At 38.2% G+C, this 21,366-nt stretch overlaps 1 protein-coding gene across 3 annotated transcripts in view; it reads right to left on the bottom strand.

Annotated features, from left to right (window-relative positions):
* pcsk5b (proprotein convertase subtilisin/kexin type 5b) overlaps positions 1 to 21,366 on the bottom strand; it is a 319,262-nt gene that overhangs the window by 148,284 nt on the left and 149,612 nt on the right. For all 3 annotated transcript variants that reach the window (XM_059969732.1, XM_059969734.1, XM_059969733.1), the window contains exons 10-12: positions 10,454 to 10,557; positions 3,164 to 3,281; positions 663 to 851 (exon numbers count right to left, since the gene is read on the bottom strand). In XM_059969732.1, coding sequence (XP_059825715.1) covers positions 663 to 851; positions 3,164 to 3,281; positions 10,454 to 10,557 — 411 coding nt within the window. The remainder of the gene's footprint in view (positions 1 to 662; positions 852 to 3,163; positions 3,282 to 10,453; positions 10,558 to 21,366) is intronic.

Below are 21,366 nucleotides of genomic sequence, written 5' to 3'. Positions count from 1 at the left end.
GTAACATTCCATATTTCCATGATTAAGTATAATTCTGACCTGTGGAATAAAACTCTGACAGACACATCCTCAGTTTATGTCATTGTCAAAGTTGTCATCTTGTCGATACACATGAAGCACTTAAAAAACTGTTTAAAATTTAAATAATGATATGTTTTTACAGATACCAAAATAGAGACTAGAACATTTGTAAATGGTCACCATAGACTATGAAATTTCAAACATGCACTACTGAAACATCAAATCACATTGGAGTTTGATTTATGAAAGGCAACATCAGTTCACATGCATGGAATAAATTTACCTTGCTACAGCAATAAGCTAAGTTACTTCCTGTCTAACAAAGCACAGTATTTTCAGACAATTCAGTTAATTTTTTTAAAATATAAAGATTAAATATATAACTACCCCAATTCTTATCAGTTTACTACTTTAAGCAGAATTTATTTAGGGCAGCTGTAAAACAACAACCCCTGCAAAAATAGAAGTAAACTGCTCAAACCAGGCTGTGAAACTCCACACTTAATTTGTAGAATTACTGCAGAAGTTGTTGCCGGATTTCCTCCATTTTTGCAGTAAGCACTCATATTGTCTCCTTAATTTCTCACCATATGGTCCATATGCTTTGAATTAAAACTGCCCGATCCAATAATCCCAATTACCTGTTGGATAACAGTTGGGACTTTGTTCCCGATGGAGAGGTCAGATATATTGACAAGTCACCTCGGCGAGGGTGGGCAATAGTAACCCGGACAATAATGTGTTCCAGGTAATTGACATAGTGGTTCGGATTGTCTGAACAGCCAGTGGCTTTGTAGACTGCCCTCACAGCATGTTCAGGACGAATTGTTCTGCAATAAGAAAAAATAAAAATACTTGTAAGTTGAAGGTTTAAGCATGAAGTGTTAACATTGCAGACTCAAGGTCAGTTTCAAACTGTTGCTTGACAGACATAACTTAAATAATTCCAGAATGAAGACTGTGACAATTTCTGATGATAACGTGTTCACACAAACACTTGATTGCAGGCCCAGATAATAAATGAGCATTGCCCGAGGGAATGTTCACAAGTTTTCAATTTTATCTAAATAAACAGAAGTGAACAATATTTTTATTTAATGGAATTTGAAATGTAATTTCAGTCATTTCAGATTCATGACATTTAATGGTAAATTACTTGGTCTTCCAGGCAATAAATGAATTATGAATATATTATAATTTTATAAAATTCATTTTCATTTCTTAGAATGCATGATAATATGAAATAGCAAATACCTTTTGATTTATTAATAAATTAAATTCTAATTTTAATAACTCTAGGCAGTTATTACAGAATATAATCCTAAATATACTTTTAAAGGAATGATTTGTATGAAACTGATTAGCACTTAAAGGCACTTTACAAATTCATTTCCATAAGAAAGAAAGTTGTAATAATAACATAATATGTTTTTTTTAAAAAAAGGGGGGCCTTCCTTTGGTTATGGAAGCAGGGAGGCAAATTTAGCAATGTCAAGGAATGCAAGGTCATCCGGAAAATGTCTAGTCCATAGGCAGTTGTTTGAGCAGGAATGCTCGTCCACAAGTAGGTAATTGAAATCATTCAACGCTCCTTTTAGGGGTAAATTGGATACACTCTTTCAGCCCATCGTGTCTGTGCTGACTGTGGTTAATTTAAATTAAATCTATCTGCCTGTATGTGATCTACCTGTCTCCATCCTTTGCATGTGTGTGTCTCATGTGTTTTTAGAATAAAAACAAAATACTGGAAGAACTCAATGAGTCCATCAGCAAATGTGCAAGCCAACATTTTGGGTTGAGACCCTGCAGCACAGAGAGGGAGCAGGGAAGAATGCCAAAGTATAGCAACATGAAAGGGGCAGGTGACGGTTGGAACTAGATGAGCAGTGGATAATGGGCAGTTGGAACCTGCTGGGGAAAATGCGTGAGTAAAGGCCGCTAAATGATAGGGGTGGAATCAGATGAGAGGTAGTTGGGAGGAATGAAAAGGGTGAAGGTGGCAGACAGGTTAAGTGGGGAAGAATACTGGGGCTATGGTAGCCTGAAATTTGAAAAATTCAGTATTTTGCATTTAGAAGAAAAATCTGTCAGAACTCCACCTTGCTGATGTTACTCCACATTTAATCAGAGGGGAAAAAATAAAAGCTTCAATATCTTATAAATTTTGCACTAGGATTCAAGACTCCTGGTAATTTCAAACAAGGATTGTTCCACTCAGGATATGAAATAAAAGGTTTTTATATGATTAAAATCAATTCATTTCAGCTTAATGGTTAGAATTTTTGAGTATTTGGGTGTTTAAATGGGAGGTTTGTTAATTTACATTGATCAGAATTCAAGCTAGACTCCATATCACTGAGGCGATAAACCCATTTTTATCTCAGGACTTGATATTGGATCTAGATAAGTTTTGCTGTGATCATTGGCAGCAATAGCACGTAGCGAGCCATTGCAATGAGTGGTCAGCAAACACATGAGCATTGTGGGAAATACATGCTGGAAGAGAAGAAAAATGGAGGAAGAGGAGCAGGAGAGATGCTTTATAACAAATTTTAACCAAAGGAAAGTTTACATTATGATTTGGAGTTTGTGCGGAGTCTTAACACTGGTTTACAACTGTCCTTGTGTAATTACCACAACCTCATAATTCCAAACTAAGAACCAACACTACAATGTTTTATCAAGAGGTTAATGGAAATCATCAAATGAATAATTTAAATTGGAATGCGTGATGAAGCATGCACTTCATTCATTAGAAGTAATTCTCTTCCATGAAAGTTATATCTCTATTAATCAACATTATTGCTTACAGCACTAATTTGCTCACCAAAAAAAATAGCACAGAACATTTTAAAAATACCCCCTATTATTTCAGTTCAGTCAAATTGGGTTTAATTGATTAATATAATTCAATCCCAATACAGTGAAGCTAAGTTACAACTATCTATTATGGTAACAAGCCTGCTGAGCCAAAATAAATCTAATCTGACACAGTAACACAAATGTGGGGAAAAAAAACCCTCTAAAATGGAACGGCGCAAAACTCATGTTAAAAGAACAATATTAAGACCTTGCATGAAAATAGTAAATTAGGTTTATCGTTGCAAAACAGCTTTAAAATGAATGGCTACAAATTTAGCACCTGCTTTGCCGGTCTGGATTCTCGGCACAGGTGTGCTGTGATGGGACAGTTTTCCAATGCAATGCTTTTTCCACCATAGCCTCCGCATCCATTAATCCAAATCCATAAAGATGGCTCACTGTAAACATAAAATGCATCTGTTAGTAACTTCCTGAAATACATATCCCAACTCCCAATATCAACAGAAATGCTGCCCTGGTGTCTCATTCAGTTCTTTAGTGGAAAAGCTATAAGCAGTTATAGGTACCCCTTTCAGGAATGAAGCATTGAAGGATATTATCCCAGTTAACAGATTCTCACTGTATGTATAAGCAATTTATCTACAATGTTAACACAATAATTAAGGATAGTGATCACTTGCATCAACAATCCTGAATTTAGCTTAATTCCCAATAGATTTGAAATTATGCTCCATTCAAAGGTTAACACTTCTGAGTTTGGAGTAGATATGGGTTTTCTCTGGCTGTCATAATGCATTATAACACCACTTTTTCAATGCTAACAAGCTATAGGAGGATGTCAGGGTGCGGAGGGATTCAACTGAAAATAGGCAGGCAAAATGCATCAGTGAGGATGTGGTAGCTACAGCAAGAAAAGGTGCGAGCTCATTCAGTTTAAGAAAGAAACTGGAAAAATGAGTATTCTTTTAATATGGTGAGATTGGTATTAATGTTCAGTGGGATATGGATGTCACTGCCCACAAATCACTAAATATTAATGTAAAATAAGCAATTAGAAAGGCAAATTGTATATGCTGACACTTAATTTTTGGAAGACTAAATTTCAAGAGTAGGGGAGTAGGGACGTCTTGCTCTAGTCATTAAGTGGTGTGGTAAGACTGCTTCTGGAACCTCGTGAACAGGTCTCCTTACTCAAGTTTTAATACGATGAGAGCAATAACTGAAGTTCACCAGATTCATTCCTGGATTAAAGGGTTTGCAATATGAAGATAAATTAAGCAGACAGGGCCATTACTCTTGAGCTTGTAAGAACAAATTTACATACTAAAAAAAAATAAATGTAATGATGAAGTTACTCTGACTGAGGTTGCTGGAACCAGAGGGCGAAGTCTCAAAGGGGTTGGCCAGGATGAAAAGAAATTTCTTCTCAAGGTAGGGAATCTTTCAAATTCTATGCCCAAGAGCACTCTAGAAGCTCAGATACTGAATATATTCTAGACACGGGTCAAAAGATTTTTGGATATCAAGAGTATCAAGGGTTATCCGATCTCTTTGGGTTATGAATGCCTTGAGGAAATATGGACATTTGGGTTAGTGCAGGAAAGGATAGCCAAAGTAAATAGAGAAAGCTTCTTGACCATGCAGAATGGAGGATTAGGCATGAGGGCCTAGGTGACCATCTCCTATTGCTATATATTTGTTAGTTTTTAATTACCTACTTGTGGTAAACTATGTATACCTGTCTGGACACACCCCTCTGCTGACTGCTCCTGTGGCTCTTCCCACACACCCCTGTATAAAGGCAATTGGAGACACTGCTCCCCCCTCAGTCTGAGAGATGCTGTGCTCCGTTTTGCTGCTAATAAACCAACGACTTTACCAAGCGGCCAAAGCTCTTAACCTCACCTATAACAGGGACAAGTGTGTGTTCGGAACCACCTGACTTGCTATTCTTGGGTACGTCATGGAGAACGGGGTCATTGGCCCTGACCCCGACCGTATGCGCCCTCTGTTGGAAATCCCTCTTCCCACCACCCTCAGAGCCCTCAAACGGTGCCTGGGCTTCTTTTCCTATTACGCCCAATGGGTCCCTCACTATGCAGACAAGGCCCACCCCTGGTCAAGCCCACCGCATTTCCCCTCTCTGCCGAGGCCCACGCGGCCTTCAGCCGCATTAAAGGGGACATTGCCAAAGCAACGATGCATGCGGTGGACGAGACCATTCCCTTTCAAGTAGAGAGTGACGCCTCTGACTTTGCGCTGGCTGCTACCCTCAATCAGGCAGGCAGGCCAGTAGCATTCTTTTCTCGTACCCTTCAGGGCCCTGAAATTCGGCACTCCGCGGTGGAGAAAGAAGCCCAGGCCATAGCGGAAGCTATTAGGCACTGGAGGCACTATCTCGCCAGCAAAAGGTTCACCTTGCTGACTGACCAGCGCTCAGTTATGTTCATGTTCAGCAAAGCAAAATCAAAAATGATAAAATTTTGAGGTGGAGAATAGAACTCTCCACCTGCAACTATGATATCCTGTACCGGCCTGGAAGGCTCAATGAGCCCCCTGATGCCCTATCCCGGGGAGCATGTGCCAGCGCACAGCTTGACCAACTATATGCCCTCCATGCAGATCTTTGCCACCTGGGGGTCACCTGACTTTGCCATTTCGTGAAAGCCCGGAATCTGTCTTACTCTCTTGAGGAAATCAGGACAATGACCAGGGACTGTCAAGTCTGCGCTGAGTGCAGACCGCACTTCTACCGTCCTGAAAAGGCACAACTTATCAAGGCCACCCGCCCCTTTGAGCGACTGAGTGTCAACTTTAAGGGCCCCCTTCTCTCCACCGACCGCAATGTCTACTTTCTCAACATAATCGATGAGTATTCGCAGTTCCCCTTTGCCCCGATACCACTGCCACATCCGTCATAAAAGCCCTGTGCCAGGTCTTCACTCTGTTCGGGTATCCCTGCTATATCCACAGTGACAGAGGGTCCCTGTTTATAAGTGACGAGCTGCGCCAGTACCTGCTGGCTAGGGGTATTGCTACTAGTAGGACCAGGAGCTATAATCCCCAGGGGAATGGAAGGGTGGAGGGGGAGAATGCCACTGTGTGGAAGGCCACACTCTTAGCCCTTAGGTCAAAGGGATTGCTGGTCTCTCGCTGGCAGGAGGTCCTCCCCGAGGCACTCCACTCCATCCGCTCTCTGTTATGCACATCCACCAATGCCACCCCTCATGAGTGACTCTTTCCTTTTCCCAGGAAGTCTGCCACTGGGACCACCCTACTGGCTTGGCTGACATCCCCAGGGCCAGTGCTGCTCCAGAAACATGCGGGGAGCAATAAATACTCCCTGATGGTCGAGAGGGTTCACCTACTTCATGCGAACCCCCAGTATGCCTACGTGGTCTTACCTGATGGGCAGGAGGACACGGTCTCCGTCCGCGACCTGGCGCCCGCAGGAGCACCAGACCCCTACCCCAAACACTCCACGGTGACTATGAACCCCGTACCCACCGATGTATATACCCACAAGACACCACGCACACCAAGCCCTACACAGACACCTCACGACACTCCCATACCGGGCACTCGCACACGCATGAGGGATTACTGATGCCTAATGGGCTGGCACCTCAAGTCAGGCCGGAGTCAGCACAATCACCGTCACCGGTGCAATCACCACCGGTGCTACGTAGACCGCAGCGACAGACTTGACTGCCTGATAGACTAAACCTGTAAATATACTTGTAAGAAACTTCACCCCGTGGGGGGACTCTCTTTTAAAACAGGGGGTGGGGGGGGGGGGGCGGGGGGGAAGGTGAATGTGGTAAAATATGTATACCTGTCTGGACACGCCCCTCCGCTGACTGCTCCTGTTGCTCCTCCCACAGACCCCTGTATAAAGGCCATTGGAGGCACTGCTCCCCCCTCAGCCTTTGAGATGCTGTGCTCCATTTTGCTGTAATAAAAGCCTATCATTTGCCTCCCGTCTTCGAGAGTTATTGATGGTGCATCACTACTGCAACTTGCAATTGATGTTAACATTTTACAATGATTATTGGAAATCATCAGAGTTTGCTCTGGTCTCTTGCTTGGCAAGTGTGTGCAGCAAAGGATACATTCCCCAAACTAGGCCAGATAGGCTCCCATTTTTGGTCATGTGATGAAATGATTTTTCACCCTGCCCCCTTCCTATTCCTAATGTGGTGGGAGGAACATTAGTTTGATTACTATAGAGCATTCTAATTTAATAAATGGTGTGAAAGTGATAAAAGATAGGAGATTATAGATTCATGAGAAATAAAAATCAGCTAGTCATTTCAAGTATGTAAGTCATAGCCAATGCTGACCTCGGGTATTCAAAAAGAGTAAATTCACAATCCATTAATTCCATCATGAATATACAGTTAAATATTTAACTTCAACTCCTGTAACCTGCACCTAATTCTAGCACAGTGCATGGATTGGAGACCCAAACTAGATGAATGTCCATCCTTGGTCACAAAGTCAAGCAGACTGGATTATGGAGAAGTATGCAAAATAAGCCTGGGGTATATTAAAAAGTCAGGAGTTTTAGACAGAAACCTGTAGCCATGGCTGAAACTTGCAGCCATAAATATGTAATGCATTACTGAGATTTTCTGAGCCATTGAAAATTTTTTTTTAGGGATAATACTGTGTTTCAATGGGGACATTAGTTTACCATACTTGCCTGCAGTTAAATTTCTAAGTTGAAAGTGAATTTACTGTCAAAGTACATGTATGTCACCATATACACCTGAGATTTGTTACTTGTGGGCAGACTCAGTAAATCCAAGGCCCAATTAGAATCAATGAAAGACCTCTCCCAACAAGGCAGACAAACAATCAAAGTGCAAAAGATGACACATTGTGCAAATACAAAAGAAATAGTAGTAAATAAATAAGCAATAAATAATAAGAACGTGAGATGAAGTGGTTTTTTTTAAAGTGAGTCCATAGGTTGAGGGGACAGTTCAGTGATGGGGGCAAGTGAAATTGATTGAAGGTATCCCCTTTGGTTCAGTAGCCTGATGGTGATATCCGTTCCTGAACCTGGTGGTGTGAGTCCTAAGGCTCTTGTACTTTCTTCCTGGTGGCAGCAGTGACAAGAGAACATGACGTGCCTGGGTGTTGGGGGTCACTGATGATGGATGCTGCTTTCCTGCAGCAACCTGTAGATGTGCTCAATGGGTGGTAGGGCTTTACCTGTGATGACTGGGTTGTATCCATTACTTTTTGTAAAATTTCCCATTCAACAGCACTTGCGTTTCCATACCAGGCTGTGATGTAACAAGTATACTCTCCACCACATATCTATAGAGGTTTGTTAAAATTTTAAATGTCATGCCAAATCTTTACTGGAAGAACATAAAACTCCATCGAGAACAGCAGTCTTTTCATTAGAATAGCATAGATTAAATTATTTACAGTATATGAAGAATAAGGATCATGTGTTCCTTACCCACTTTCAGAACAAGAAACTGCCAATATTGTAGCGTGTTTTGTGCTGTAATTTTCTACGTCCTCTGAAGAATGATAATATTCTTCATAGTGCAGGGAATGAGAGAAAATCTCATCAGTTTTGCAGATCTGTTGTTCTTCCTTTCCACACCTTGTGGTGCATTGGGTGACAATCTTGCCATTTATTTAGCATTTGTCCAGTTTTGTCTTTTTTTAAGAAACAAGGCTGAATTGCTAACACTCAACACAGCATTGATGGAAAGCGTGCAAGATGATGGCCAAATTTGAACCTGGGACCACTCGCCTTGAAGTCCAGAGCAGATACACCACTGGCCAATTTTTATTTTTGCAGATACTTCCCTAGTAATTCAGTACCTCCAAGAAGTTTGGGGTCAAAGTCCCAATGACTCAATAGCATTAATTTTACCCAATAAACAGGGAACACGCAGGTATTTAGAGTTTAATGTATGTTATGCATTGAGAGGGCTCATAAGATAAAATACAATTGCAAAATATTCTTGGGTATTGCATCAATGTGTCACTTAATGGTGAATTGAATTTTAAATGCTTTTAATTATGTTTTTTTTTTCAAATTGAAGAGATTCCAAGTGTCAATTAAAAACTATTGAAACTCAACAATTAAAATGCAAATGTCAAGATTAATAATATACCAGAAAACAGCATTTATCACAAACCATGTGTAGCATATTTGAAATGTTTTTGTCACATGAAACACAATTAGCCAAGACAAAACATAGCACATCAGGAACTTAAGTTGCTATGGGGGAAGGCTTCCCAGACAGCTGATGTTTGGTTGTCTGAAAGAAAATATCTTCAGAGGTTCCACTTGTAAGGATTTGGCCTCCAGCTGCAAGTACACACAGGCAGGCGTTCATTTTCAGGAAAGAAAATAACCATTTAGTATAAGGCTGTTCCTTATAACCACACAGTTTGGGTCTGTTGCAGTGTGGCTCATTTCTATCAAATATTCAAGAAACAACCTTATGGATTAAAATAATGTGGCAGAATCTCCTAGGCAGAATGCACATTGCCAAATTTGACATGCAATCCTGGCACAACAAATAAAACTGCCCAAACAGGAACCCCAGTAATTAAGTAACAGTAGTTAAGAGCACATTCAAAAACAATGTGCATGATAAAAGCGCCCTTGCTATTTTTTATGCTGTCAAGACAGTTTGCACACAAGACTAAGTTCTTACAAGTAGTAGGAGGATGCTTTTTAATTTTAGTCAACATAGGAGTCCATTTTCACTGCTGATAGTGATCTGAATTAAACCATTGAGTGCTTCACAGTGTTAGCTGGAATGCCACTGAATGAATCCTAAAACTATGTTGATCCAATGTCAAGTTAGCACAAATTCAATCATAATTCATGAAATTATGGAGCCGGTTACAACCAGGAAGACCACAGGGGCATGTGAGAGTAGTGTTCTTGTATTCAGGTATGAAGTTGGCACATTCTGCCTTGGACATGGTTTAGGAATGCTTGACGTAAATGGGACCAAAACCTATAAATATATTCCTTTACCCAACACTCAAACCTGGTCAATATAAACAGAGACTGTGTCTTGTTTACAATGAGAGGCAATGTTGTCCAAGCTACACCATTGCCATCCTGCTCAAAATTTACATTAACTACTAACTGGAGGCAGTTCAGCGGTAGAAGTTCTTGAAACATTTGGAACATGACTTTATTTTGTAGAGAAAATTCCAAAGCCATGCCGCAGATTCAGACCGATTGTGTAATTTGCAGCTGCCACTAATCTAATGTCTTCACAATAATGGAATGCAAGACAGTATTTCAAGACTGTAAAGTATATAATCTCCATCCCACAAAATATTTGTTTTGTAAAGAAAATAAAGGAAGCCATATTTAAATAGTTGCTGATTGTGTTGATGTGACAGTAATTAGAGCAGTGCATTTTGTTATGTTAAGACATTAGTTTCTTTTATTGTTAGCTATTATGGAGGTATCACTGTGAATCTTGGTGTTATATAACAAAGCTTTGCTTGGGTGAAGGAAAAATGTATTTAGTCAAAAAAGCCCATCTTACTTTAATTGTACATGAATATTTAATTAGGAGGAAAGTACATTAATACACAGGCACCCTACCTCTATAGCCTGCACCATTGATCTTCCAGTCGGGAGCATTGAGGTGACCAGAGCGTGATGTCTTCACAATAATATGCTGCACATCTCTCCAATTCAGGTCAGGGCTGGAAAAAGGTAACTCCATGTAAATACATCACTCTCAAAATTCAGTCCAGCTTTTAAAAATTCAACAAATCAAATCTTAGGTTTTCAAATTTAAATGATTTCAGATCAATTATCCAATCTACTTTCTCCATTTGAAAGGTAACATTCAAGAACAATTTCAGGAACGTGAATAAATAAACCCCTGTTGCTCCAATTACTTCTTGTAATTTCAATTTAACTGACTGGATCGGATGCTTTAAATTTAATTGAGAAGGAAATAGCCCAGAATTGGCCTCCTGGGAGCTTTGTTGCAATCTGTTAGCTATAGTTATTGCCAAGTTACATTCATCTTAAAATGTACTGGGCTGCTTAGTGATAAAGTAAGCACTTTTGTTAAAAGCATGTTTTTGTTTTAAGTGAGCCCACAGATTTAATTGAAAGTTATTCAACAGTAATCGACATATCAGTAAACACTTCTTTTACTGATCAGAAAAAAATACTTAAGCCATTTTGTTAACTCATTCCCCCCCCCCAATGTAGTAGAGCCCCATATTAAATCTTTCACCGTAAAAAAACTTTGTACGATGAAAGCCATGGACTTCAAAACAAAATGAGCTGCCGTATTCCTTCCCCTACATTTTTAGCTATTTATACTTGAGTGGACCATATACTCTTATAATTTTTAATTGTGAACATTATCACTTCCAAAGGGTTGGCCCTTGTAAGGCTTTGAGATCAAGGTTTATTTGAAATAACCACATATCATAGAATGTGATATGCTATCAACAAGATAGAGGAAAGCTTACTAGCAGTTAAGCCTAGTTCCCCACAATACCTCAAGGAGGCACCCATTATTAAAGACAGTCATTATATGGACTAGCCCTCTTTGCATTATTACTGTTAGGGAGAAGGTACAGGACTCAAACACACACATTCAAAAGTTTTAAGAACAGCTTCTTCCACTGTCAAATTTCTGAACAGTCCATGAACACTGTCTTGTAATTTGTTTTTGCCCTATTCATTTTCTAATATAGTAATTTTTGTCTTTTTAGGTACTACTGCCCCCCAAAAAAACATTTCACACCATGTCAGTGATAATAAACCCGATTTTGATGACACAACAAACAGGTATGATTTCCATTATCTTGGAAGAGGATGAAGGATGTAACAAATAGAAAGGGAGATGATAAGGTGGCTTAGATGGGCTATATCTACAATTTAAGCTTAGTATCTGAATGAATTGGAAGAGACACCAAGTTCAGGTATGGTCAATCATCTCAAATTAAAAGTACACTCAAATCATTTACTGCTGAAGGACTTGGCAAGGATAAGAAGGGTCAAACTCCACTGAGATACTTTCAGGTTGAAATGAGGGTCAAGTTTTGGATAAGGAGACTTACATGATCCAAATTTGCTGAAAATATAGAGGCAAGCCCAATAGAATTGAATTTGAATAGTTATACAAAGAAAATAGTAATAAAGTCAAAGCAGTGATGGAATTAGAAGGTGGCAAGAATTGGAATTATGCTCTGACTTTGGATGGGTCCAAACAACAATCTGAAGTTTATCCCAGGATATTTACAATAATGCTGTACACCCTCTACTATACCCAAGCTTCTCCAATTTCAGCTACTCGATCTTCCACGAAACTAATTTCTGTGCTGTTGACAGCTCTGCCTTCGAATGCCATGACCAAACATTGATATTCCATCCTCAAATGCTATCTCACTTTCTTGCTCATGTCTTTTACCATGCTCTTAATAATTTGTTTCCAGGTCCACACTTTTGCTAACCCTGCCCTAATATTTGTGTCAGACTGGCTTCAATGTATTTGTGAACTACCTTTTGTCAGTTTACAGCACTGAAGATGAAATATTAGTCTGGTGCCACACAGGAACAAAACATACAGCCCTGACGAAGGGTCTCGGCCCGAAATGTCGACAGTGCTTCTCCCCATAGATGCTGCCTGGCCTGCTGCATTCCACTAGCATTTTTTGTGTGTTGCTTCAATTTCCAGCATCAGCAGATTTCCCCGTGTTTACAGTACTCTGAGACTGCTCGTCAATTCCACCATTACTTCATGGCAACCTATTAACCTACACCTATTCCCATTTTTTTTAAAAAGCAAATAAAAATTATGGGACAGAATTACCTAATCAGAACCTTATAATTCTTGGGGGAAGAAATTACAGTCATGTTAATTAATTAAGAAAAGCTAAAATTAGTCACAAGTTCCAATGTAAAGGTGAACATTCTTGGCTATAGGTAATGTTTATATATTCTATAATAAATAACATAAAACAAATCCCAGCAGAAATCCAACTTAATTGTCCTCTATCCTAACAGAGAATCTTGAATTTCCTGTCATTTTTATATTGAAAGAGACCAACACAAGGGCAAAAAGAAAATACTGTTATTTTCAATTGACATAATAGACATTTTAGAATTAGACATTTTAAAAAATACTACTGTATCAGCACTGAATAAAATAATTTCACACACTAATACAGTTCCAGTGTAATTAAATCCTAGCACCATCAAGCAATCATGAAGATTCATTTTGATAACGCCAGATAAGTCAGCTTTTTATGTCTATTGTAAAGAGAACAGAACTGTCTGAAGCACAGTTAATTTCTCTGTAACCCAAGTTATTCATACCAAGTATACATCCAGACATATAATATTTTGAAATAAATGTAGATTGCTCAGTGGAATAAAGTGGAGTTTGACTCCACAGAGATGTTTTCCACTGGTTACAAGTCTTGAGATAGAAATGCATAACAAGCTATGAAGATAGGTAACCAGAAATCTGACTTTTATAGCAACACAACATGAAAGGAAGCACAAAAGTCTGTGAAAGCTTAATTATGGTAGATGCAATTAATTTTGTCAGAGACACATTCCACTATTTCGACAATAGTTGCTTAGAATGGTTTTGGGAGAGGTCTGAGTACACAAGATACAAAGAATTAAGCAAAGCTCAGGCTGCAGTTACACTGCAAGCATCGGATAAGGGAGTATTTAGAAATCTTCGCTGGTTCACTATAGCCTCACATGATGATTGCTGCATTGCTTCAACTCACCGGCGTCTCAGTTCACACACTGGAGACCCAAAAATCTAACATTTCCTTCAAACTCGTGCAAGTTTACTGGAAAAGTTGTATTAAAACATGAAATCTGAAAAAGTGAAGTACATCATCTCATTTGTAGGAATAGATCCAATAGTTCAGCAAATCTGCAAGACCAACACACTGAATACATTGAACTATCAGAGCTTTACTATTAGGTTAGTAGCTCACCTCATTGTGCAAATGATTAAACTATTGAGCAGTCCTGAGCAGAAGTAATGGATCTTAACAGAAATCACAATAATGCGTCTTTGCTTCAGTAGTGGCAAGCAAGGACAAAGAGGGAACTCACGCCTAGAGCCAAAGGAAGTGGACAAGGTTAATACCAAGGAGGTCAGGGAGGATAGCAGGATCATGCTGATATTCTTGGGCATACTGATATCAAGCAAGGCTCTTGAAGATTAACCTGGCTAAACCCCCAAGACGCCTGATGAGGGTGAGCCTTATTGAAAGAAGACACATGGGGCCTTGACAGAAATCTTTGCATCCTCCTTAGCCACATGTTAAAAGTGCCAGGAGACTGGAGAATAACCTGCTGTTCCTTTATTTTAATGGCAGCACCGAGAAAACCGGAACTGTGAGCCTTACATGAGTGATAGGGAAAAGTTTGGGGAAGATTCTGAGGTATAGAACATACTGTTACCTGAAAAACCACAGACTTGTGAAGGATTGCCAGTATGCATGTGCAGGGAAAGTCATGTCATGAAGACTTGTGATTAAGATTCTCTTTTTAAGGAGTGAGGAAAATGACTGACGTGGTGTAGGGTAATGGATGTTGTCAATGAGATTGTGTAGGCCTCCGTTAGTATCAAAAGACCATGGATTTGCGCCTTGTAAAGTTTCCAGGGCGCAAGCCTGGGCAAGGTATTTTTAAAAATGGAAGACCGGCAGTTAAATGAGAGTGACAGGTGCCTGGAATGCACAGCCAGAGGAAGTGGTGGAAGGAGGTATGATAGCAATGTTTAAGAGGCATTTACACAGACACATGAATAGGTGGGGACTGGAGCATTGCAGACCACGTTCAGGCAAATGAAATTAGTTCCAAATGGCATCATGATCAATACAAAGATTGTGGGTCTGTGGGCCTGCTCCTGGGCTGCACGCTGTTCCAGCACCACACTGTTTGGGAATGGGAAATGAGAAGGGAGTTAAGGAATGTTATAAAAAGGAATTTGAACGCAAGCAAGGTGGGACAGCAGAAACCTGATTGGATGAGATCTAACCAATCAGGAACAATGGGAAATATCACTGAACTAGACATGCCCAGGCATCATTCCTGATGACAATGGCAGAGCTTGTTGTCAGATCGTCAGTTATAATCGATACATGTACCCAGCCTGAAGCCTCAGAGTTTACAATGTAGCTGATATTACATCGTTCCAAAACATTGACTAGTATCTTCAGTTCAATCCAAATGTTGGTAAATCTTCAACAAGAGTGAACAAAACTATGAAAAGCAAACAAGTTCTTTGCATATAGTGAAGTTGCCCACTGAGGCCACAGCTTGGAATGGAGCGGGATCAGTACAGGTTGACATGACTAATAATGGACAGAATGAGAACGAAGACCCAGAGGTGTACTTGAAACTCAAAAGAAGGGTAACATTTGCGAGGCGTATGGAATGCTGACCATTTCACCTCAGAGCAGGTGGTGTTCAAATAGAAGAGTGAAGAAGACAACAATGTGGCAATGTACACAGTGCCAAGCAAGTCACAATTCAACTAGCCTGAAGATTGGAAGGAGTGGCAAACATAAATAACTTGGCACATGCTGGAACCAACAGCACAAGAAAGAGTTTAGTTAACTGTTGGCGTGAGGCGCTAACTTCAAAGACTTGCAGGACCTGGATACCTTATGTAAGCCTCCTGCAAATTATTCCCAAGTAAACAAGTTTGGCTGAAGCTGTCTCAAAAGCATCAGTGTTAACATGGAGACTATAGCCATCCAATACTGTGACTTGCAATTGGGGGCAGGAGAAAAAATTTGGGACAGTTGGGGACAATTGGGACCAGGAGGTAAATTTGGATTTAGCTAGCAATAGACAAATAATTCCTCAGAAGTATCAGTGCAAAGATAAACACAAAGTATACTGCAGATGCTGTGGTCAAATCAACACATACAAACAAGCTGGATGAACTCAGCAGGTTGGGCTTTCAACAGGTTTCAACGGATGCTGCCTGATCTGCTGAGTTCTTCCAGCTTGTTTGTCAGTGCAAAGATAGTTTGCCAGACACCAGCAGGAATCTAATACTCAGGGATGGGGATTCACAGAAATCATTGGAGTAAAGTAAGAGATTAGAAAGTAGAGGCACTTCAAATCAAGTCATGTTTATCGGCATTTAATATTGAATTTACATCCCAAATGACAAGGTTAGAATATTTCCAATGCTCAACTCAATTCTAAAGTTGTCTTAATTCAGCAATTACTCCTTCAGTTTGGAAAAAGAGAAAGTGATTTCCAAGGAGGAATGGAAGAAAGCAGGGAATTATAAGTCAATTAGCTTAACATGCATTCTTGGGAAACTACTAGACCTATAGTTATGGGTAGCATTCAAAACACTTATAATATTAAACAAATGACAGTCACTGTGAAATTCCTAAATCAAGATTTTACTTACACATAGAATCATGCGTATATTTTTAAAAAAGAAAATGGACTTGGAATGGAGAGAACATTTACTCATTTTATTTATATAAATGTCAAAAGGCTTTTTAAAAAAAAACACGAGAACACTTACTCAAATTAGAACTCATGGACTATGACACAAATTATTGAACTCTCTATAAAATTGACCAAGTGTCAAAAAACAGAATGAAGAGGCAAATGTTCCCTTAGGGCGACATCATCTATGTGGGGATTTGGTGTGGGTGGAAGAAGCAATTCATAAACACTTAATAAGATGGAACTCGAGAACACGCAACCACATTTGTCAAAACTTAGGCTACGTCCACACTAGTCTGGATAAATCCATTATTGCAGCTTTTTCTCTTTGTTTTGACCCTCCATCCACACCGAAATGGCATTTTCCTCCCCTGAAAACGGAGCTTTTCTAAAACACCCTCCAGAGTGTGCAAATTTGAAAACGTCGATTGGACAGAGTAGTGTGGACAGGGTAACCGGAGATATTTTTTTTTAAAAAAGCTGTTGTGATGTGCCAGAACAGATTGTGCTGGCAGTGTGGCATTTCATTGTTTTCTTGAACGCAACCTAACAATTTCAGAACTTACTGAAATTGTTAGGCAACAAGACTGATGCCAGAAGAGTTAGAAATGTACTCACCAAATACTTTGACCCATAACTTACTGAATAAATAAGTAAACTCACTTTGCCCTGTTTTCTGTCCTTGCTTGCATGAATGTGGTTTACCGATTTAAGTACTTCTCTGACAATAGAAGTGTAACAGCCTAATGTAACATTGTATGGAAATACAATACTGATGCACACGTTTTATACATTTAACAAGGTGCTTTATTAATGCAACAGAGTTAGTCAGTTTTTCACTGTTCATCATCAGCCAGGTCATATTGTCCATGAACTCCCTGTCGGTTGCCACCATTCGCTCCAGTATTTGTTTTTTTTTTTAAGTTTTGTCCTCCTGCGTGAGAGTCAACAGCTGTCCGTCATTTGGCAATTTCCTTTTAAGTGTTTCTAGTCTGTAACTGCACAAACTTGCACTTTCACAGTGAGATTCGACACCAAACATGTCACTTGTTTTCTGTAAATGTGTCCTGAGCATGCCCAATAGGAGATTCACCCAAATACCTATTTTAATGTGGACAGAGGTATTTTCAAAAATGCTTGATGTGAACGCCTATCGTTTTTACGCGAAACTGGCTTTTTCAAAATTATCCGGTCTAGTGTGGACGTAGCCTTAGACACTTAGTGTTGTAACTGGCGAGACAAAAAACTTTAAATTACAAAGAAAGACAAATGGAGTAATAAAGATGTGCTGATGGACTAATGTCACAAGAGACTGGCAATTTGGAGCTGCCTTGATCCAGTTTTGTGCGAATAAACGTCTACTAAAAGTTAATTCAGTGTTTATAGGTGGAAAAAAGAAAGTGGGAGTCATTGAGAATATGAGGTAGAAGCGTTTCCATTTTTATAGATTCTTCCACCTCTTTTATACACTATGAAACAATTTTGGACCCACAAGGTAGAGTTTTGCTTGTCACTGATTTACTTTTCAATCAAAAAGTTGTTTTAGTTAATGTTTATGCTCCAAATATTGACTGTCCTGAATTTTTAAAATGTCTATTTACAGCCTTTCCTAACTTAAATGAATACATGTTGATAATGGGTGGGGATTTCAGCTGTTGCTTAAATCTTTCAATGGATATATCTAAGCCCTCCCAGGTTCTTCCAAATAAATTGGCCTCTCTTATTAATTCCTTTATGGTTGATTCTGGAATTTCTGGAATTTGGCGATTTTTACACCCCAACAATAAAGAATTTTCATACTTTTCTCATGTTTATCATAATTAATCAAGAATTGACGACTTCTTTATTGATCATCGTTTACTGACAGATGTTATCGATTGTAAATATGATTCCATTACCATTTCTTACCATGCACCTTTGAAGTTATCTATCAAGACAATGGATTCATCTTCTAATGCTAAATCTTGGAGGTCCAACTCTATTTTACTGCAGGACTCAGACTTTCTGAACTTTATTAAACAACAAATTGATTTGTTTTTTTTCAACAAATTCTACAGAAGAGATCTCTACTGGAACATTATGGGACACTTTTAAAGCATTTATTCACGGACAGATTATTTCATACTCTGCTGGAGTTAGGAAACAAACTAATTCTGAAATATTAATATTGGTCGATAAAATTAAAGAAATTGATAAGATTTATTCAGTGACCCCCAGTAAAGAACTTCTATAAAAAAAAGAGTTGAACTTCAAATGGAACATTATCTTCTTCGATTGAAAATCAGTAAATTAAATCTAGAACCCAGATTTAGTGACATGGAGATAAATCTGGCAAATTATTGGCTAATCAATTGAAAATTGCTTTGGTTAAATGACAAATCACCAAGATTCATAAATGAGATGGCACTTTGACGATTGATCATAAAGAGATAAATAAAGCCTTTCAAGATTTTATAATTCTTTATATCTATCAGAATTTGTTGAGGATTCTTCCATAATGGATGAATTTTTAAGAAAATTGAATATCTTGAAATTAACAACAGAAGACAGTGTATTTCTAGGCACACCTATTACAGAAACCGAAATAAAAGAGGCTATTTTTTCAATGAATTCAGGTAAAGCCCCTGGTCCGGATGGTTATACTGCAGAATTTTTAAAATCCTTTTCTTCTATACTCTCTCCTTGGCTTTGTAAAATTTTTAAAGATGCGTTAACTGTAGGTAAACTAACACAATCTTTTTATGATGCCTCCATTTCTCTAGTCCTTAAAAAAGATAAAGACCCCACTGAATGTGCATCCTCTCGGCCTATATCCTTGCTGAATACGGATTCTAAGATTTTTACCAAAATTTTGGCCACTAGATTAGAAAATATATTACCTCAAATTAGCTCTGAAGATCAGACCGGATTTATTAAAAACTGTTATTCGTCTTTTAACATCAGAAAATTAATTTATACTCCTTTGTCTAAAATACCAGAATGTGCTATTTCCTTAGATGCTGAAAAAGCGTTCGATAGAGTTGAATGGCCATATTTATTTAATACGTTGCAGTATTTTAATTTAAGTTTAAAATTTATATCGTGGATTAAATTAATATATTATAAACCTTTGACTTTGGTTCTTACCAATAATCAGAGATCTCCTTTTTTTTTTCAGTTATCCCGTGGTACGAGGCAAGGCTGTCTTTTAAGTCCTTTATTATTTGACATTGTTTTGGATCCTTTAGCCATTGCCATTCGTAAATCACCTAATATTTTTGGTATTACTTGTGGGGAAGGGACATATAAGTTATCATTATATGCTGATGATTTGTTACTATACATAGCTGACCCTGAGAGATCTATTCCTGCTATTTCGTCCATGCTTACTCAGTTTAGTAGCTTTTCTGGTGACAAACTGAATTTTAATAAGAGCGAATTATTTCCATTAAATATGCAAGTTCCAATTTATAAACACTTACCATTTAAACTTGTTACAGATCATTTTACTTATTTGGGTATTAAAATTACCAAGAAACATAACGATTTATTTAAAGTTAATTTTTTACCTTTAATTGACCAAATCAAGCAACTTGTTACCAGGTGGTCCCCACTATCTTTGTCATTGGTTGGTCGAATTAATGCTATTAAGATGATAGTATTACCCAAATTTTTATATTTATTCCAAGCATTACCAATTTTTATTCCTAAATTTTTTTTGATATTATTGACTCCAAAATATCCTCATATGTGTGGCAGAATAAAAATCCTAGATTAAATCAAAAATATTTACAGAAGCCTAAGAAGTAGGGTGGTTTGGCTTTGCTAAATCTGAGATTTTACTATTGGACAGTTAATATTCGATATTTAATATTTTGGACACAAGAATCGATTATAGTATCTTGCCCACAATGGGTAAATTTGGAATGTAAATATGTACAAGATTTCTCATTGTTTTCTATTTTAGGATCTTCGCTTCCTTTTGCTTTATCTAAATTGAATAAACAAATAACCAATCCTATAGTTAAACATACATTATGAATATGGTTTCAATTTCAAATTCTTTGGTTTGAATATGTTTATCTTATCAAGCCCCATTATATTTAACTTTATTTTTCGGCCCTCTTTTATGGATCAAGCCTTTGTATTATGGAAAACAAAAGGTATAACATGTTTTCGTGATTTTTTTAGACAATAGTTTTATGTCCTTTGAACAGCTATCTAATAAATATAATTTGCCTGAAACTCATTTTTTTTTAAAGATACTTGCAAGTTTGAAATCTCTTGAACAACATGTTACAGTTTTTTCCGAAATTATGTCCAGTGGACATTATGGAAAAATTTTTAGCTCTGAATCCTTACCAGAAGGGTTTAGTATCCATCATTTATAATACGATCATGAAAATACAGCCAGAAGTATCAGGAAAAATTAGGAAGGAATGGGAAAAAAAAACTTCATTGTCTTATATCCACTGAGCAGTGGGAGAAAAGTTTACAATTAGTCAATTCTTCTACTATTTGTGCTAAACATGCCCTAATACAATTTAAGATTGTACATAGGGCTCACATGTCCAAGGATAAACTTGCTCGATTTTATTCTTATGTTAATCCAACCTGTGACAGATGTCATTCTGAAGTTGCTTCATTGACCCACATGCTTTGGTCTTGCCCTTGCTTGCAAAATTATTGGAAAGATATTTTCGGTACTATTTCAAAACTTCTGAATATTAAATTGCAACCGCATCCTATTACTGCAATTTTCGGTTTACCAATGGTGGATAATAGTTGTTTATCCCCCTCAGCCCAGCAGATGATTGCACTTATTATGTTAATGGATAGAAGATCTATCCTATTGAATTGGAAAGAAATTAATCCTCCAACCATATTTCAGTGGTTTTCTCAAACTATTTCTTATTTGAGTTTAGAAAAAATTAGAAGTGTTGTTTTTGACCCTTCAATTAAATTTGAAGAAACTTGGAGATTATTTATTCAACATTTTCATATGAGCTAAACGGACTTTTCCTAAACCTTACTTTTATTATCCTTAATTATTTGGATGG

This window comes from Hypanus sabinus, chromosome 5, assembly GCF_030144855.1.
Source record: "Hypanus sabinus isolate sHypSab1 chromosome 5, sHypSab1.hap1, whole genome shotgun sequence".
Taxonomy (NCBI): domain Eukaryota; kingdom Metazoa; phylum Chordata; class Chondrichthyes; order Myliobatiformes; family Dasyatidae; genus Hypanus; species Hypanus sabinus.
The sequence above is the reverse complement of the archived record's forward strand: the minus strand, read 5'-3'. Positions and strand labels throughout refer to the sequence as shown.